Genomic DNA, 17,408 nt, shown 5'->3' with positions numbered 1-17,408 from the left:
TCTTTTCTCTCTAATGAATACCCAAGCACAACCAAACAATCTCCTATTCTGATATAAATTTACACCAGATTTAGCACTTTTTTTTAGTCCCTCTGAATCTGGGGAGAAATAATTCAGTAGTTAACATTAAAGCATTAAAACTCAGTGTTTTCTGGGTTTGGAGATATGTTTTGATATCACATAATTTTATAATACACAGGTTAGATTTGCCTAGACTTCTATACCTGTATCCTGCGCTCCTATCACCCACTCAGACTTTGCTCTTTAAGACTCATGTGTTGTAAGCTCAGGAACTCAGTACACACTTGCCTGGGCGTAAGGTGGAATGTGATAATTTTTTAGTCCATAGTGTCCTTACTGGCCCTGGGGTCTCAAAGTTCTGATTATTACTCACTGTTGAAGCCCCTCTATGTTATGTGTGCAAGTTCCAAGCACTATAGGCTTTGGCTGCACAGGTGCATGAAAATAGACTGCACTTCTAAAAACTGTGTAATTCTTTTTTTAAAAATATCTATTTGAAAAGCTTATGCCATCTGCAGGTAGGATTGATTTTTTTGGGGGTATTCTGCTACAGCATATGCATACTTCTTCCAATGTAATGACACTAAAGTGCAGTGTTTCATGTCACTGTCTATTATCAGGACTGTGTTATATTCATTGGATGGCAGCCATTAGATAAACAAGGTTTGACTTTTATTTAAATGTATTTTTGAAACACTAAAGCTTGGCTTGTCTGACTAACCTGGTAACTTGATGATAACAGTGCTACTGTGCTGGGAGACATAGTTTGGAAATGGTTGGGTTTGCCATAAAAGGGCCAGTGTCATGTCTGTTTAGGGACAGATCATGCTCCATCTGCAAAGGGGGTTCCTCTCTTCTACTTTGTAAATTTGGCTGTTAACTAGTGTCTGTCACCTTCCACAAATAAAACTACTTAGTTTTCTTAAATAAGAAGGTTAAAACTTGTTATCTATTGTCTTTGTTTGTCAGGACAAACAAAACGTGTCACTAGTACCACTACTATCACGAAAACCAAAAATAACCCCTGTAGTAGTTACATGATGCAAGAAATAAACAGGCCTCATCCTGCTCCCACTAAATCCAATTATAAATGTTTTCCCAAATTCTAGCTGTTTATGTAATCTCTAATATTTTAATGAATTCCATCTGTACTTACTTGTCTGTGTAACACAGGAAGCTCACAGTGCTTAACCCCTTTTGTATTCTTCTATTGTCCTCAACCCTCCTCTAGACTAATTTTTTCCTGTATTCCCGAAGCAGGAGTATGGGTAAAGCTGTTTCATAACTGGTGCCTGTGCAGCTCTGTAGTTGGAGCTACAGGTACAGGGATACCAGGCCGTGTTTTGAGAGTGATAATAACATTTACAAAGTACTTTTTGTCCCTAGTTCTCAAAGTACTTTACAAAGGTGGGTAAGAATTATCAGCCCTTCCTTAAAAATAAACTGAGGAATGGATCTGAGAAGCAGCTCTGTTCACATAGCAAGTTGCAGGCAATAGGACCTCCTCATTTCTGGCACATGGTCTGTATGTAATCCCTTATGTAATTGTGCCATAAACTGTGTTCCGTCTGAGAGTCTCCAAAGGAGGAATACCAGGAAAGAACACTTGTAATTAGGATTTGATTTATGATAAAACAGCACACCCAGTGCTGCTCTTTTATCATACTTCTTTGAGGGCAAGAGTAAGCTTTTAAAAACTAAAAAGGTGTCAGTAGTGAGGATAACAAGGGCAGAGTTATGGTGATGTACAGCTTCTTAACAAAGAAAAAGAGGATTAAACTGTGAATTAAATTGTATTCTAAATAATGAGAAAATCTCACATAATTTTCCAAGAGACATTATGGAAGTCTGATTCTTTGTTAACACTGAACTAGATAAAATAATAGATGATGATGGCTGAGCAGAAAGGAATTTGAATACATTCTACTAATTTCACAGGAAATATTATTAGATTTTATTCTCAGAATAGTACTCAACTAGTTATAAATCTTATCAAGCCTTGTTTAATAATTTGTCAATTTTTCAATAGCAGTGAAATTAATCAGTAACTTACCTAGCTAATCCCATCTAACCAGTTCCCAAATGAGCTGTTGGGAATACCACTGCATCTGAAAAGGGATGAGCTTTCCTGTTTAAGCTCAGTGATTAAGTGCTTCATAACCCCCCGGAACTGGCTCATTTACTACCCTCATCAAATCTAACCTGTGAGTTTAGGTTGATATGGAAACAGTTCCATAACTTGAACTTTCAAACAAAACACGCAATGAGTGAAACAGAGTGCCTAGGATATTTATAGAGCCCACCATCAGGCATTTTATTTGCATTATTTGTTTGGTAAAACAGGAGAGGAAAAAAGGAAATTAAATTTGTAATAAAGTGATTAAATTGCAACACTATGCACGTAAATGCTGCGTGGGGCACTTGTGCTGAAGTGGAGCTCAGTTATGGTTTAACTGAGTTACACAGTTTAGGACTCATGTGCCATGACAGAATTTTATAGGAAGAATTACGCTGCATAGTTCTTTATCTAATCATCCTCTGTTAGGTCTCTGCTGCCTTCACAGATTTAATGTGCCCCATTTCAAAATTAATTTTTAGGAACATATACTTCACAATCCAGCTTTCCTGAATCTTTACAATATTAAAACACATGTAGTTTGGGGTTTGTCGTTTGTATTAAATCCCAAGGAAACCTCATAATGGAATTGCAAGTTAAAAAAGGAGGAAAAATCACAAGCAAAAGCATTTTTAAGCTGTAGAATGCAAAGCTAATTTTGAATGGTGAATTTGAAAATATATGTAATTGGTAGAATAGGAATCAAAATTGGAATGGTCTAGGTTTGCCTTTTTTAATAAGTTGGTCCTTCCCAGAAGTTGTTTTGTATCTGCATTGTTCAGATGGAATTTTTTAGGTATCTAAATGTCTTCTTCTTTTTTCTCTTTTCCCCTCCCCATCCCCCTTCTCTATTTAGGAAAATTCCTCCTGCGGCAGATAGTCCCATGCCTTCTCCAGCAGCACATGTCTCCACTCCTTTTCCAGCGTCAGTCTTACAGCCTTTCAGCACCCCCAGTGCGGTGTATATTCCTTCAACACCTATCAGTTCCAGAATCACTTCTTCTTCTTACATAATGACATCAGCCATGTTATCAAACGCAGCCTTTGTGACAACGTCGGATACGAATTCCATTATGTCACACACTACAGCTTTTCCTCACATGGCTGCAAGCCTAAGTATCATGGACTCAACTTTCAAGGCGCCATCAGCTGTGTCACCAGTGCCAGCAGTCATCCCTTCCCCATCCCACAAGCCATCCAAAACAAAAACCAGCAAATCCTCAAAAGTGAAAGACCTGTCATCTCGGGGTGATGAGTCTTCAAGTAACAAAAAGAAAAAGCCGCAGTCATCGTCATCATCGTCATCATCGTCCTCGTTATCTTTGCAGACATCTTCCTCGTCTTCATTTTCAGGGTCCCACAAAAAGAACTGTGTCCTGAACCCCAGTTCGACTTTGAACTCCTATCAGGCTACATCCTCCTATAACAGTATGTCTGTGCACAATACAAATAACGGAACAAGCCCACTCAGTGCCAAATCGGAGCCCTCAGGACGGACTTCATTATCAAGTAGTTCAACAGACTCAGTGAAACATATGAGCATGGTAGTAAGCAGTATTGACTCTTCTAATCTGTCTGTATCTTCTCTTGTGCACCACTCAGGGGACCACTCCCTGGGAGCACATAACGCAGTGTCTTCTCTACCCCTTTCTTTTGACAAATCAGAAGGAAAAAAACGTAAAAACTCTAGTTCTAGTAGCAAAGCCTGTAAAATCACTAAAATGCCTGGTATGAATAGTGTTCATAGAAAGAGCACTGCCAACCTTATTTCTGCGGTGCCAGATCCTACAAGCAGCTCCATCTCTCGGCAGGTAAGGGACTCTTCCAGTTATTTTTTTGCAGGTCATGTCTGATTTGAAATATTTCATGCACTCTGAAAAGAAAATACTATGTTTGCTTCAGATTGGTTTCCATCACACAACTTACTTTCTAGCTTAATACAGGAACATATTTGTATTTGTTTTGTACCAATCAGAGAAAGATGTTTTTAGAGTTTTAAAAAAAGTATATATATATCTACTTTCTTAAATATTTTATTGAGATTTTTTTATTCAATTAATAAAGTAGCCATTTGTATCTCTGAAAGTAAAATGGAATGTCCAGAATGGATAAAGAATTTTTAGAGATTAATTTTTTTACCTTAATTCTCATCTCTGAAATAAATGGTGTCATTAAAACAGGAAGATAAGAGTCAGCATTTCTGTTTGTTTCTTTTTTTCCCAAACTTGTGGCTGATTCATTTCTTAATGTTACACAAGTCTCCTCGTTGCTCTGATGTGTAAGGCTTACATCTACCTTTGCCCTGGAGAGGGTTTGAGGTGCCGGACCTCAGGCGCTGTTTCCTGTTTGAAACAGGAAACGTGAAGAAATTAAGATCTTAACCAAGATGACCTTTAGTGGACATTTGGTTATCTTTCTTAGTGTGCCTGCGTTCAGAATATTGAAGTCAATGCAGCAGATAAGGTTGCACGTTAGTACTTCGCTGTCACTAGCAATAGAGCTTTGACTGCTCTTTTGGTGATGCTATATAAGGACAAAAGTGTATGTGAAGTAAAATTTAGTGGAAGAACTGCCAATATGATCTTTATAATGATCTTCTGTTTGTTCTGCTGCTGTGTCCAGTGGTGTGCAGTGCACAGAAAACACAGCTTGGCCCAGGCATCTGGAAGACAAAACCTTAGAAAATACCTTAGAAAATCCAGAGAAGGGAGCTTAGGAAGACTTCGTTTGTTTGTTTGTGAAACTCTCATTTCCTAAGGATGTTGCATATAAAATGGAATTTGGAAGTGGAGAGGGTAAGATCTTGAGCAGAGGAATCCATAGGTAATAGCAGACAGAAATGGGAGTGGCAGAGGGGGATAAATGAATTCTAAAGCTGGTACAGCAGACAGAATGAAGGTCTCAGAGAATGGCTTAGCAAGTGTATTTTGTCTTTCCAACTTCCAGTAGAGGTGCAACTGAGATGACTTGTTTGGCTTTTAAAAATGGATAGTGGCGTTGTCTTTCTGTTTTAAGCCCTTTAAATGTGTCCTGCAATGAGAACTGATCTCTAAGTCACTGCAGTCAGTGGAGGATGCTGTAAGCTTTCCGTTGTGTCACACATCTGATTTTTGAAATACGTGTGGGCCCAAAAAGATTAAATTGCCCTGAGATACATGATCTCAAGTGGGAAGAAAAAGTAAGTACAAATGGTTACTTTGGTACAAACATGGGTAGTAGGAAATGGATTGTGTCGTCTTTTCACAGTACACAGACTGCATCTGTAACTAGAGCCGTCTGACGAAGCCTTACAGATACATGCATGAGATTCTGGCTCCCCTAGTGATTCAGTCTGTTCCTGTGGGACATTCCTGTTCCAGTTTGTGGTGTCTTTCAGCAGGTTGCACAGTAATAGAAGTAAATAAACCTCAGAGAATCGGTCAGAGGTCTTTCCTGAATATCTGTAAATATGTAATTCACACTAATATTTTTTCCCTTAAGTAAAAGCTTAAATATATGCAATGTGTAATGAAATGCAGATTTTTAAACCTGTTTTTCCATACATGTACAGGTGCATACACATATATATACATACATGTGTATATGTTTGTGAAAGTTGGTCACACTTTCTTCTTACACTGCTGGTCTTTGGAGCTACATTAGTAATCAAAAAGATGAGATAAAGCAGAGTTGATTGTTTCAGGTGTCTGGCTGGCAGCTAATTGTCTCTGTGACAAGGATACAGAATTGTATGTGATACAAAATATACATTTCCTACTGTTTATTTATGCTCTAAATAAATGAAATTTGTACCCACTTAAGCATACGGGACAAATAATATTCCATACTCTACAAGCGAATATTAAAGTTTTGGAGAATACAATACTTGAAATCACTTTTAAGCTGTGCTGTTTTGACTTGCGGTGTTCTAGAAAGTAAAAATTCCACCAAAAAAATCAGCATTACTTAAAATCTTGCTCCTGTTCCCTGATGTAATAGGGCAAATTAAACTAAGAGACTAAGAACACAGGAAAAAGATCAAGTGACTGGTGATAAGCTCAGTTGGGGGTTTTTTCTAATTTAATTCGAGTCTGGCCTGGGTAGATAATAACTGTAAGTGTTAACAGTTGAGTTTTGAAGCATACTTTATTTTTAAAAGAGGAAAAAAAGAAAAGGATTTGAGCCTTGGCCTCACCCCAGTCCGTTTAAAATGGTGTTCCCATCATTAAAGACCCAACATGACTGGGAATCATTCTTATTTTCACGGAGTGCTGTAACTGTTCAGTCTGCCTGAATCGCCCTCCTGTCTGGAGCACTGCCCTGCCAGCCCTGAATGAAGATGGGACGGTAAAGCCGCTCCGAGCCAACCCCAGTGCTGCAAGCTGTGCTGCTCCCTGCATTGTCCTATGCCCAGAGTCAGGCTGTTAGTCGTAGCAGCACTGCATGAAGAAAAGCCTAAAGAGGTTGAATATCCCCCCTCACTATTCTAGGATCTCAGCAAGTCAATTTCCTAGTGGCTGTTTTTCCTTTTAAAAGATGGATGCGTATTTTATTACAGAAAGGTTTTATGGGTGGTTCTAATGGTAGATGTAGAGAAGAAAGGTTTGCGGTTGTGTCATAACGTTCTGAATGGCTAGGAAAGATTCTACAAGGTTGTGTATCTTTAGTCAATATTTGTATACTGAGGAAAAGCACATTACTACCTAGAGAACAGCTGTGGCATGCAAAACAGCAAGCTAAAGGGAACAGGACAGGCAGAGGCCCACTCTTTTACTCTTTGTGCACCTCGGGAGCTGCCTTAGAATTGGCTGTAAATGAAAACTTTAAACACTTCTGGGTAGCATGTGAAGAGAGAACACAGTTCTAAACAGTCACAGTGTGAGAAAGGGCTGATACAGAGAGGGAGACAAAGACTGCCTTTCATATATGTGTGAGATGGCAAAATAACAAAAGATGTTGCAGAAGGGAAGGAGAAGGCTGATGTTGGTGAACATCAGTTCCCACCAGGCAGTGCCACAGTCCAGTCTATTCAGTGAGAAACCTGCAACTGCATTTTTCACTGTTCAGAAGACAGGCCCTTGCTACATCTCCACCAAATGGTTAAAGTTGATGTTACTTGAAGTCCATTGACCTTGTGAATAACTATTCAAACTCCAGGCAGGTGTCCATGGTTCATTTTTATCAGCCTTATAACCCCTGAGGAACTATTTATCTGGCTCAACAGCTGGCTCCCCTTTTGTATCGCCCACAGAAATGCCTACGCTATGTGTATGGGTCGTTGTAGAGAAACCTCAGGCAGACTGCTCTTGCAGAGTGCTGTAACGTCTCAAGCATTGAAATATGCAGATTGAGTATTGCAATGTTTTAACTAAGTAATTTCAAAATGTATGTATGTGTAGTGTCAGTTTGCACTCATTCCCAAAGAAATTCTCTGATGCAGTAAATTCATAAAATTGCAAATGTAAATCTCTGGAGTTTGATTCTTCTGGTTAATATTTGCATTATTGAGCAATAATAATAAATAAATGAAGACTCTATAAGGAAGAAATACCTTAAGGCATGCTGTGGTGCTTGGCCTCTTGCTTTAAACTCCGCAGGAGCAGGGAAGGTCCCTGGGGAGGAGCCCGTGAGGGTGAGCACTCTGTGCTCTGACAGTGGCTGACCAGCTGCACTAAGTGACTCCGGCAACTAGACAAACTAGTATTTCAATCTAGCGAGGCGTGGCTTTGCAGTCTATATTCCCTAGGTAACTGTTTCTTACCTTGTTTTCTGACCTGTAATAGTATTTATGTGCCTTTTGAGAGTTTATTTGAAGTATACAGGCTCTGAGAGATAATTATCATTCTATCTGAAGTGTATCTTTTGCCATAGCAAAATACCTGTGTTCGAAATGCGAAGCAATTAGTGCCACTTTACACAGGAAAGGGAAAGCCATTACCAGCATCTGCATTCAACTGACAAATATGCCTCTCAATACTGCTCAATTAATGTCTTTCAGATTGGAAAAAATAGCAGTGTAGCTTTGTCACAGTCCAGTCCTTCGAGTACATCAAACCCTGTACACAACAGACAAGTAAGTTGCTTTAAAAAAAAGTGTCTGTAAGCGGTTTTGAAATACTTTAACTGTAAAACCTTAAAATACCATTTCTTTATGAATACAGTTCCTTATAGAAGCTGTCTTCCTGTGAACTGATATTAGATTTCTCCTCTCACATAATTTTTTTTCCAGCTATTTTCCCCTCCAAGATTTATGAATAACAAGTTTTCTGCTTGTTTTTTACCTGTAATATGCCTCAGGTTGGCTTATGTGCTGCTTGCTGGCTGTTGCTTTGATGATACAAACTGAGCAGCAGCAGCACTCTCTGCACAGGATCGAGCTTAGACGGATGTGGGTTTTCTGTCCAGCCTCCCCTGCTGAGCGAGATGGCACAGCAGAGTCCCCACACTGGCACAGGAGGGACAGCATTTAAAAATAGGCCACAAGTGAAAGCAGCAGGGAGGGCAGAAGCAGGACAGAGAAGACAGGGCACTTGGCTATTCAGAGAAACTAATCTGAAAGCATAACTATGCTAAGCATAATCTGAGTTGTTCTCTGACAGTGAGAAAGCCTTAGAACTCCCACTATAGCCGTTTATCACATTGACTACGAGTCAGGTAAAGGTAAGGAACTCTGTAACTCAGCTTTTTGTGAGGACAGGTGTTTGCCCTGTGATCCAGCCCTCATCTCGCTGCAGGACCGATAGATGAGTTTAGTTTCTTAATATGGCCCCTACTGTTTGACTCTCCAAGTTGAGTATTTTATCAAGAATTTGTTATCAAGATCCTTGGTATGAAAAGGTTTCACACCTCAGCAGGGTGTAGTCACAAGCGAACAGCAGTTCCAGAGGGTTTTGCTCTACGACCAGTCAGTATTTTAGAATTCTGTTCTGTATTCTGGCTGAATTATACAGGAGTAGCTGTTCCAAATGTGCTCCTTAGTTTCTGCTGTGTAGACACAATGAAAGAATAGTAATGGTTGTAGTAATGATAACCCACAACTGTACCCCCATTAAAAATACTCTGAATCAGTCACATCTTAAGATGAACTGCCAAACAGTATATTTATTGTTTTCTTTTGGTGCTGAATGCAAAGCACTGTATAGAAGAACTGCTCTGAAGGGAAAAGAGCGTCAAGTTTCTTCATACTTCTAGGGACTAGCATTTTCCTGTGTGAGACACTGTCATCCACCTGCCAGTAACAACCATGGGATAAAGCTATTCTGAAGTGCAAAACTGCTTTTGCTTTAACCTCCTGCTCCAGTGTTAGTATAAAATAGATGCTAGAGGAGGAGCAGAGCTTGTTGGGATCAGTTGCCTAGATCCCATGGGGAAAACCGAACAGTACAAAACATTCATTTTGTGGCAGCCTTCTGTAAACAGAGGCTATTGCTGAGCTTTTCGGCTGCCTGTTTCTGCGACTTTATCAAAAATAGAAGTGTTTGCTTGGTTGAAAGCCCCCAAGCTCTTTATTGTTCAAAGGATGTTTCTGTCAGTGTGGTAGCTGAATATGGAGCTCAGAATACAAATACAAAAAGCATCAAGATGTATTAAGTGTTATTAAACTTTTTTCTAACTCTAACACAGGATTTTAGTATTTGGAACCATGAGTAATGATTGCCTATCTAATAAATGCTTGTCACTGTCAAAACAAACCTGAGCTGCTTTGTTGACAGCTTTCATCTCAATCTAGCAACTGAATAGACTCAAAATAAAACTTTAGTCTTAAAGCATGTTATAATATTTCTTTATAAAAGGCATTACTAATTAGGTAACAATAAGAGGATCTGCAAGTATGTGCTGTGTCAGTAAATACATTACTGGAGGAACCTGAGATGTTTTTAATGTTAGTGTCGTTATAACCATGATAATCAGGAGGTGTGTAGGCAGAGACAATCTCTGCTACCTGCTGGGGTTCAGAGCTGGAAAATCAAGCAAGTTTTCATGAATACAAGTCAGAATAACCGACTTTTAACAATGCAGTTTAAAGTAGAACTGCAGCCATCAAGCTAAATGTGCATATAGATGAGTTACTGGCCTGCCTCCACTGTGCTGCCTGGTCAGGCAACCTGTTGGGGTTGTCTGCTGGTGTAGAGGCAGAGTAAGAAGGGAGGAGGTTATTGTTCACAAGAGAAGGGAGAGGGCTCCTTAATTCCTCGTAGGGTTGAGTGACCAGGTGAGAATGAGGATTTGGGAAGTTGCAGTAGGCCATCAACCGAGCCTTGTTCAGACGTGTGGTCCCCTGCATGCAATCCTACCAGGAAAGGCAGCTTCCCGCTCACCTTCCAACCTGAGCGGACACACAGCAGTGCTCCCAAAGTCACCTGCCACCCAGAACTGGGTGTTTCTCATTATTAAGTTGTGAGATAACAGGTGCCCTGTGGTGGTCTGATCTCACACTAGTAGTTTCTTTCCGTCATTTGCTGCATCTGTGGAAGCCCGCTGTACGCTGGGGTACTCCTGCGGGGACTGGTGGAGTGTGAGGATAACTGCTGTGGGGCTGGCTGCTCTCTCACATCACATTAAACTCAGGCAAATTGTTCTCAATTCATGTCTAATTTGAATGTTGCTGCATCTATTTGAGACCTGAACAGGGGCTTGTATACATAAAAGTGTGTCTGGTTTTCCAACTATTATTGCTTTAATTTAAAAAAGTATTAATTTTCCCTACAAAAACTACTTCATTTTTGACAAATATTAAGGGAATAGCAGTTTTATGGTCAAATTATTTGTGCCTGTTAAGACAAATTTTTAAAAGCTTGTTTTCTCCAGTTTTTAATCCTTGTTCTAGGTTTATAACTAATCAAGTGTTTTTGTCTTCATAGTGCTTTTAGGTGCCTGAATGTGTTAACACTTCAAGACCCCTCAGTATGTGGTGTTTTTTAAATACTGAGTAACTAGATCATTGTATTAAGGGAGGTGACAACGTGTATGCTGTATGGGGATTCCTTGTGCATGGAAACATGCTGTGTAGAGGAAAAGATTCTTCAGAGCTGTCCATTTAATTGCTCCTCTTTATTTGTAATGATTCACCAAGTTAATGAACATGAGATTCACCAAAGCTAACTAAAAGCAGGCAGTCCCAAAAGGAAATACGCTGTTTATTCAAAGCAGTTCCTCTCCTTAAATGTAATCAGTAAACAGGGAGGGAATTTAGTTCAGAGACTTGAAATAAATTCCTGCTTTGAGTTGTGTCAGAGGCAGATGTTATTAAGTTTTCTGTGCTGGAAGACATTCTGTGATTTTGAACCTGGCTCTGGTTTCTCTTCTAGAAGACGTCAAACCGGACTGGTAGAATAAGGACTCTTCCATGACAAGGAAAAGGAACCAGCCTATAATCTCTAGCTCTCAGCAGCCCTACACCACAGGGTTTTTCTTTTCTATGTCCTGCAGATGGATTTAACCTTTTATGAATTTGTGGTTTTAAAGAGAATTAAATTTACAGAAAACTGTAATAGTGATTTGTTTAGTTTTTCACTTGTATTTGCCACTGATCTGTGCGTTCTGCTTGGTTATGTTTCATGCCTTTTAAAGCTGTTAGTGTTGCAATGCTCCCTTTGTTTCCGTACCAGAACACAGTGGACATTCCAAAAAACAAAAGAAATCCAGATCATGATTTGAATTCATTTAAAGGATCTCCAAATTTTTTCATGAAATAAAAATTACAGTAATTCTGTATTTAAGCTTGTCCTATGGATAAAAATGGAGTGCATTTCTTAGTAACTTGCAAACAGCTGGGGCACTGCAACTTTAGGGACTAATCCTGACTGGTGCTCTGTACCTACAGCATTTAATAACTTCAATGGGAATTCTAAGTGTTCAGCCTCTTCCAGGATGAGGCTCTTAAGGAACCTACACTTCAGTCAATGCAGAGCGGATTTTTGCACCAAACTGTAGTTAATGTTATCAGGGGCTCAACATGCAACATCCCCATATCCCGGGGGATTTGTAGACCCTCGAGGTCACGGCGCTTGATAACTTCAGTGAACAGTTTGGGTTTGCAAGGGCAGGAGTTGAGCAGATTGGCTTGCATTAATAGAATTGCACTGACAGTGTTTCTTATAGGATTACTGAATAATTTTTTAATAAAATAGAGATTTTTTTAATCAGGAAGCCAATACTGGAACAATAGAACAGAGGAGTTAATTTTTATTTCTACAGTGTTAAAAGTGCACTTATATGCTGGTTTATTTACATCTTGGGGGGAAAGGCGAGAGACTGCAAATAGGGAGATTATTACTACTTTCTTTTTTAAAAAAAGAAGGCTTAAGGCAAATTTTAAGACTAAAAAAGTTGAAGCAATTATAAACAAGGTTGGACCCTTTGAAAAAAAAGTTTAGAAATATTCTTAAAATAAATTTTTATAGTGTTAATTTTGTAATAATTTATGTTTTGCTATACTTCAGAGCTAACTGACCGCTATAGTTTCAGAAACAGTATGAAACTTAGGAAAGTTTAAGCAATGTTTATATTTTTAAAATGTTCTTTGAATTATGTTTTTATTGTACATTTCTTCAGACTGAAAAAAAATGTGTACATATCTTGGTTATTTTTGCACAATTTTTGTCTTGTTCAGTTGTAGGAGCAGTACTATGTTGATTATTTTTTTTTTCTTTAATTTATTTTGAGTTATAAAACTGCAGGAGTTTCAAAATCTCAGTATCAAAGTCATCCTCTGTAATCAATGAACTGCTATTTCTAGTCGTTGAGGGAAAACAGTGGTTGTGAGATTCAGTGGTTGCTTCTGAGAAATAATGCTAATCAATGACTGAAGGAGCAATTTTGTAGTTTTTAGGAAGCTTTAGCTCTATCCATGCATCTTTTAATTGGAAAGCTGGAATATGGAGCCTGTCCTTTGAATGCTGCTTAAATGTTTTTTCAACTGGCTTACACCTGACAGCATTTCAGGAGAGTTAAGTGTGAAGTAAAACCCCGCGGTGTCCTTTCATCGTCAGAGAGTCATTATTTAATTCTATGGATCAAAAATTTCAGCCTGAAAAGTGAAACGGAAGTAAACATTAGGAAAAACCGGAGACAAACTGGACCAGCCTATAATGCATTCTTAGCGTAGCATTCACTCGGTAGTTCTTTTTCTTCCCCATTTGCCTGAAAATCGTGTGATTTGTTTCCAGCAATAGAGGCTCAGAAGCTTTGGTTGTTACACATTCGCAATGCATAGGCCCGTCAGCCATAAAAAGCGACTTGGATAACTTGTATGCCTTCTTTTGTATCGATGTAACAATTGTACATAGTGCTGATCGACCTTTGTAGAGAATAGTTTATACAGCATATTCTATTATTGCTGATTCTCAGTGAACTATTGTTTTAAAAAAAGAAGAAAAAAAGAAATTTTTCTATTTACACCTTATATTTTGTTATGCTGTTGACCCATGGCACTTTAACAAAACTCTGTGGGTTTTGCATAGCTGGTCAGTCATGGGATATATTAAATAACTGTTGTTGCACAGAAATGAATTTGCACCTGCTATATTGTGCTTTCCTACTACAGATTTTAGAACCTTTTCCAGAAGACTTTTGAAGAAAGCATGTCCAATCATTCTAAGGAAAAAAAAAAAATGCCATAACTTGTACAGCCAATTTCTTTTCTACAATCCATATTTTGTAACACTAAGTATTTTCATTCTTTGTCCTGCACCTTTATGTATTAGCAGTATCAAATAGAATTCATTCCATGCTTGTGATAATTGTAAGCAGAATAAATGTCTAAAGTAGGTGTAAATAGTAAATTCTATGGCTTACAGTTTAAAAAAGGAAAACCAGAACAAACGTATCTGATTGATACTGCCGTGGTTCAGCACCGGGCCTGGAGATATTCTCTAGTGAGCGATTGTATTTTTGGTTTTTGCTTTCTTTTTTTTTTTTTTTTTTTTTTAACATGGCTTTGTAAATAAAATAATTTATATGTTTGTAAGAAACAGGCGGGTTTGTCGTTATTTATCTGCGCAGAGTGAAAATGGTACGTATCATATGCTGAAATACACCGTGCCGATAGCCAGCACTGAGAATTTGACTCGTAGCACAAAGATCTGCCCAACTCTGTACAGGGCTGAATTGCTCTGGATTATTTCTGGCGTTCCTGCCTCAAATATGTGTGTATTTACATGTCAGGACATGGGTGATGATCAGCTGCCAAGGGCTTTGCACTGATAAATCATTTTTCAATTCTTTTGCTTAGCTGAATGCATTTTCTCATTCCTTATCAGCGTAAATTAACTTGGCTACAGCTGCTACAGTTAGGAATTCTCACTTCAGTGGGCAGGACAAATGTAAAACCAGGCTTTTTGTCATTGTTGATACTAAAAATGCAACTTTTATCTAGGCATTAAGATTTCTGTTCTGTGTAAAGCTTGTTCCAATTACAGATCAATGAGACTCAAACTGTCCACTGGCTTGTGAGCTCTGCAGAGAGGACTGCAGTTCTTTCTCTCGCAGCAAACCTCTCCTGCAAATCTGGGGAAGATACATATTTCCATGTTCCTTTAATGAAGTATCTGGAAACTCAGTCTTGGACATACTGCAGGGAAGATGCTCACAATTATGGTATGATCTTTTTGAAAAGCAAGACATTTGGACTGCAAACCGCATTTTTGTATGCACACACTGAGAACTGGCAGGGGAGGTGGAAAGCTGGGCCTGTGTTACAGGAAACGGTGATCAGAGGAAGAAACTTTACCTTCTAGGTAAAGCTTTTTGTGTGATGCCTTGCATGTTCTGATGCCTGTCACAAAAGCTAATCCTGAACTTCCTCTTTACTGTCCAATCTGTGCCTTGGTCTGAGCTGCCTATAGTTTGAAAACTTTTTTTTGTTAATCTTGAGTTTATCTTTTCCAGTACAGAAAACCCAAACATCCTGGAGCAACAGTAGACACTGAAGTTATATCTGATAGAGTGGTCCCCACGAAGAGACATTGTGTTTGTAAGGTGCTTTGCTATTTCTAGCAGCTGACAGAAATTGAAGCAACAGCCAAGCCAATGGAATATTGCAGCCGTGAGTTATTACTTGCGAGCCATCATTGCCCATGGCCAGCAAAGGCCAAGGACCACTGAAATTGTTTTGCAAATATGAATCTGGGTAATTTTTTAGCACTTGCAGGTTTGTTAGAATGATTCTCAAGCCGTTCTCTATTTGGACTTGGTTTCCCCACCCTTTTTTGGTTATACAAGTATTTTGCTTGTAGCAGTACTCTTTACTCTTCTGCTCGTATTATCTAACATGCCCTAAATACCACCAGTTTCAGAGGGAAGCAGAGCACACTGTAACTTTTTTATTCATTGCACTCTAGGTTTTGTGCTTTTGTTTTTACCACAGAGCTATTTATTTTAGCAGAAAGTCATTGCTGTGTGTGACCAGTATCTGTTTTACTCTTCCAAATCTGTCAGGATTCACAACTGGAAGAAATGCCAAATACTGATTCCAGAAATATTTGGAGCAGATTCATGCAACAGGTTCAGACTTTAGAACACAAGAATGTTTATTTCATGCAAATTTTTATGCTGTTTTGCTCATTTAGTACCTCTTGAGAGCTACTACTCAGAACAAGTACAGACCTCTTTTTGAGACATACTTTCCAAAGTAGAAGAAAGATAAAGCTGTTCTAATTCAACAGCAGCAGGTCCCTTGTTTGCCCGTTGAGTGGAGAATCCATGGTAGATGGTATGGATACTCTTGTTCTCGTTTGTAATGCATCACAAGTGACAAGGGCTGGATTCTTTTGTGTATGTGATCTGCTCTCCCTACAGAACAGAGAAGGAAAGCTTTAGGGAAGCTCCCCCTGTTTAGAGGGGAGCTTGCTGAAAATAACAATCAGGATGCAGGAGAACTTGATTTAAGGGTAAGGACACCAGTAGGGATTTGAGATGATGCACAACATTCAGCTATCCCTTTGCAGATTTCCCAAGCCTGAAAGATGAAATTGAATCTGGGTTTGATTAACTTGGAGCAGTTACTAACATGGTTTATGTGATGCCACAAGACACCAGTTTCAGTTGTCTAGCATGAACAAAGTGTGTTTACAGAATGCTACAGGTGTAAAGGCCCATTGGTGTAAACACAATGAACTCATGAGTGAAACCTTGCAAGTCCCATGTCTGTCAGCTAATTTCCAGCCTGAGCCCTGATGAGATAGAGGAGGAAGTGGTGACAGAGTAGGTAAGCATCACTGCAGAAAAGAAACCATCATCCCTTCCCAGCGGCAAACTTAGTGCTGACTTGAGAGCTGTGTCACGGGTGAGCAGACAGGTCACTGGAAAAAGGATCGCTCAGGCCCAGCCTTCTTTCCCACCACAGATGCACAATACAGAGGCCTGTTGCCTTAGTTCTGAAGATATTCTTCACGGCCTATGCAAGAAACTCCCTTCTGGTCAGCTCCACTCCTAAATTGCAACTATCATCTGCCTTCTTTTTTCTTTGTTTTTCTCTTCTTTTTCTTTATTTTGGGCCATATAACCAGTTGGGGGGTGTGTGTCATGTGTTTTGGGTGGTTTGGGTTGGTTTGGGGCGGGTTGTTTATGGTTTGTTTGGTTTTTATTTTTTTTTAATCCAGCCTTGAGTTACTCCTTCCTTGTTAATTCTCTTCAGGAGTTGTGTTTGGACCACATAGCCTGAACAGTAACACCAGCACACTGGCCTTGCTGCTTCATTATCAAGGAGACACCAAGAAGGTGCAGAAAGCCGGTTTTCACTCATGTTGTTTTGCTTCCAAGACCTGCAGCCTCACACCCTGAGTATGGACGCTTCTGAAGAAAAACAAACATTCAAGGGAAATGATCCATTTGTGCTCCTTAACCTAGAACAAGCCAAGTGCATGTTTGCAATCAATGCGGACACCAGCAAGTGCTCCAAGACCTCTTTCTGGTAACTGCTTTTACACAGCACTGACTGAAGAAGTGCTGCCATTAAAAAAGACATGAGGAGTTATGGTCAAAAACAGGAAAAGACTGAGGTTACTGATCAGTAACATGAGTCTTTGGAGACACATAACCCCCACACTTACTTTTGCTTCCTAACTGCATGCCCAGCCTTTCTGTTGTTCAAAATGTCTCTTTTTGTCAGAGAAACTAAGGTGATGGAGATGGATCTCTGATCTCCACCACCCTGTGTAGTGTGAACTCTCTCTACAGACGCTGCTAGAATAGAACTATCTGTGGTCCTAAGAGCTATGGGCTCAGAGCCACAGTTAAACAAGATTGCTGTGTATCACAAAGAATGAAGGCTCCTGCAAAGCAACTTCTTACT

The 17,408-nt window shown here is 39.3% G+C and overlaps 1 protein-coding gene across 8 annotated transcripts in view; it reads left to right on the top strand.

The window, feature by feature from the left end:
- The window catches only part of ATXN7L1 (ataxin 7 like 1), a 114,172-nt gene extending 100,084 nt beyond the window's left edge, over positions 1-14,088 (top strand). For all 8 annotated transcript variants that reach the window (XM_030478110.2, XM_030478111.1, XM_030478113.1 and 5 more), the window contains 3 exons: positions 2,994-3,948; positions 8,115-8,189; positions 11,425-14,088. In XM_030478110.2, the coding sequence (XP_030333970.1) occupies positions 2,994-3,948; positions 8,115-8,189; positions 11,425-11,466 (1,072 nt within the window). In that variant the 3' untranslated portion in view covers positions 11,467-14,088. The remainder of the gene's footprint in view (positions 1-2,993; positions 3,949-8,114; positions 8,190-11,424) is intronic.
- The last annotated feature ends 3,320 nt before the right edge of the window (positions 14,089-17,408 follow it).

The sequence above is a fragment of the Strigops habroptila genome, chromosome 3, assembly GCF_004027225.2.
Source record: "Strigops habroptila isolate Jane chromosome 3, bStrHab1.2.pri, whole genome shotgun sequence".
Lineage (NCBI taxonomy): Eukaryota > Metazoa > Chordata > Aves > Psittaciformes > Psittacidae > Strigops > Strigops habroptila.
The sequence above is the reverse complement of the archived record's forward strand: the minus strand, read 5'-3'. Positions and strand labels throughout refer to the sequence as shown.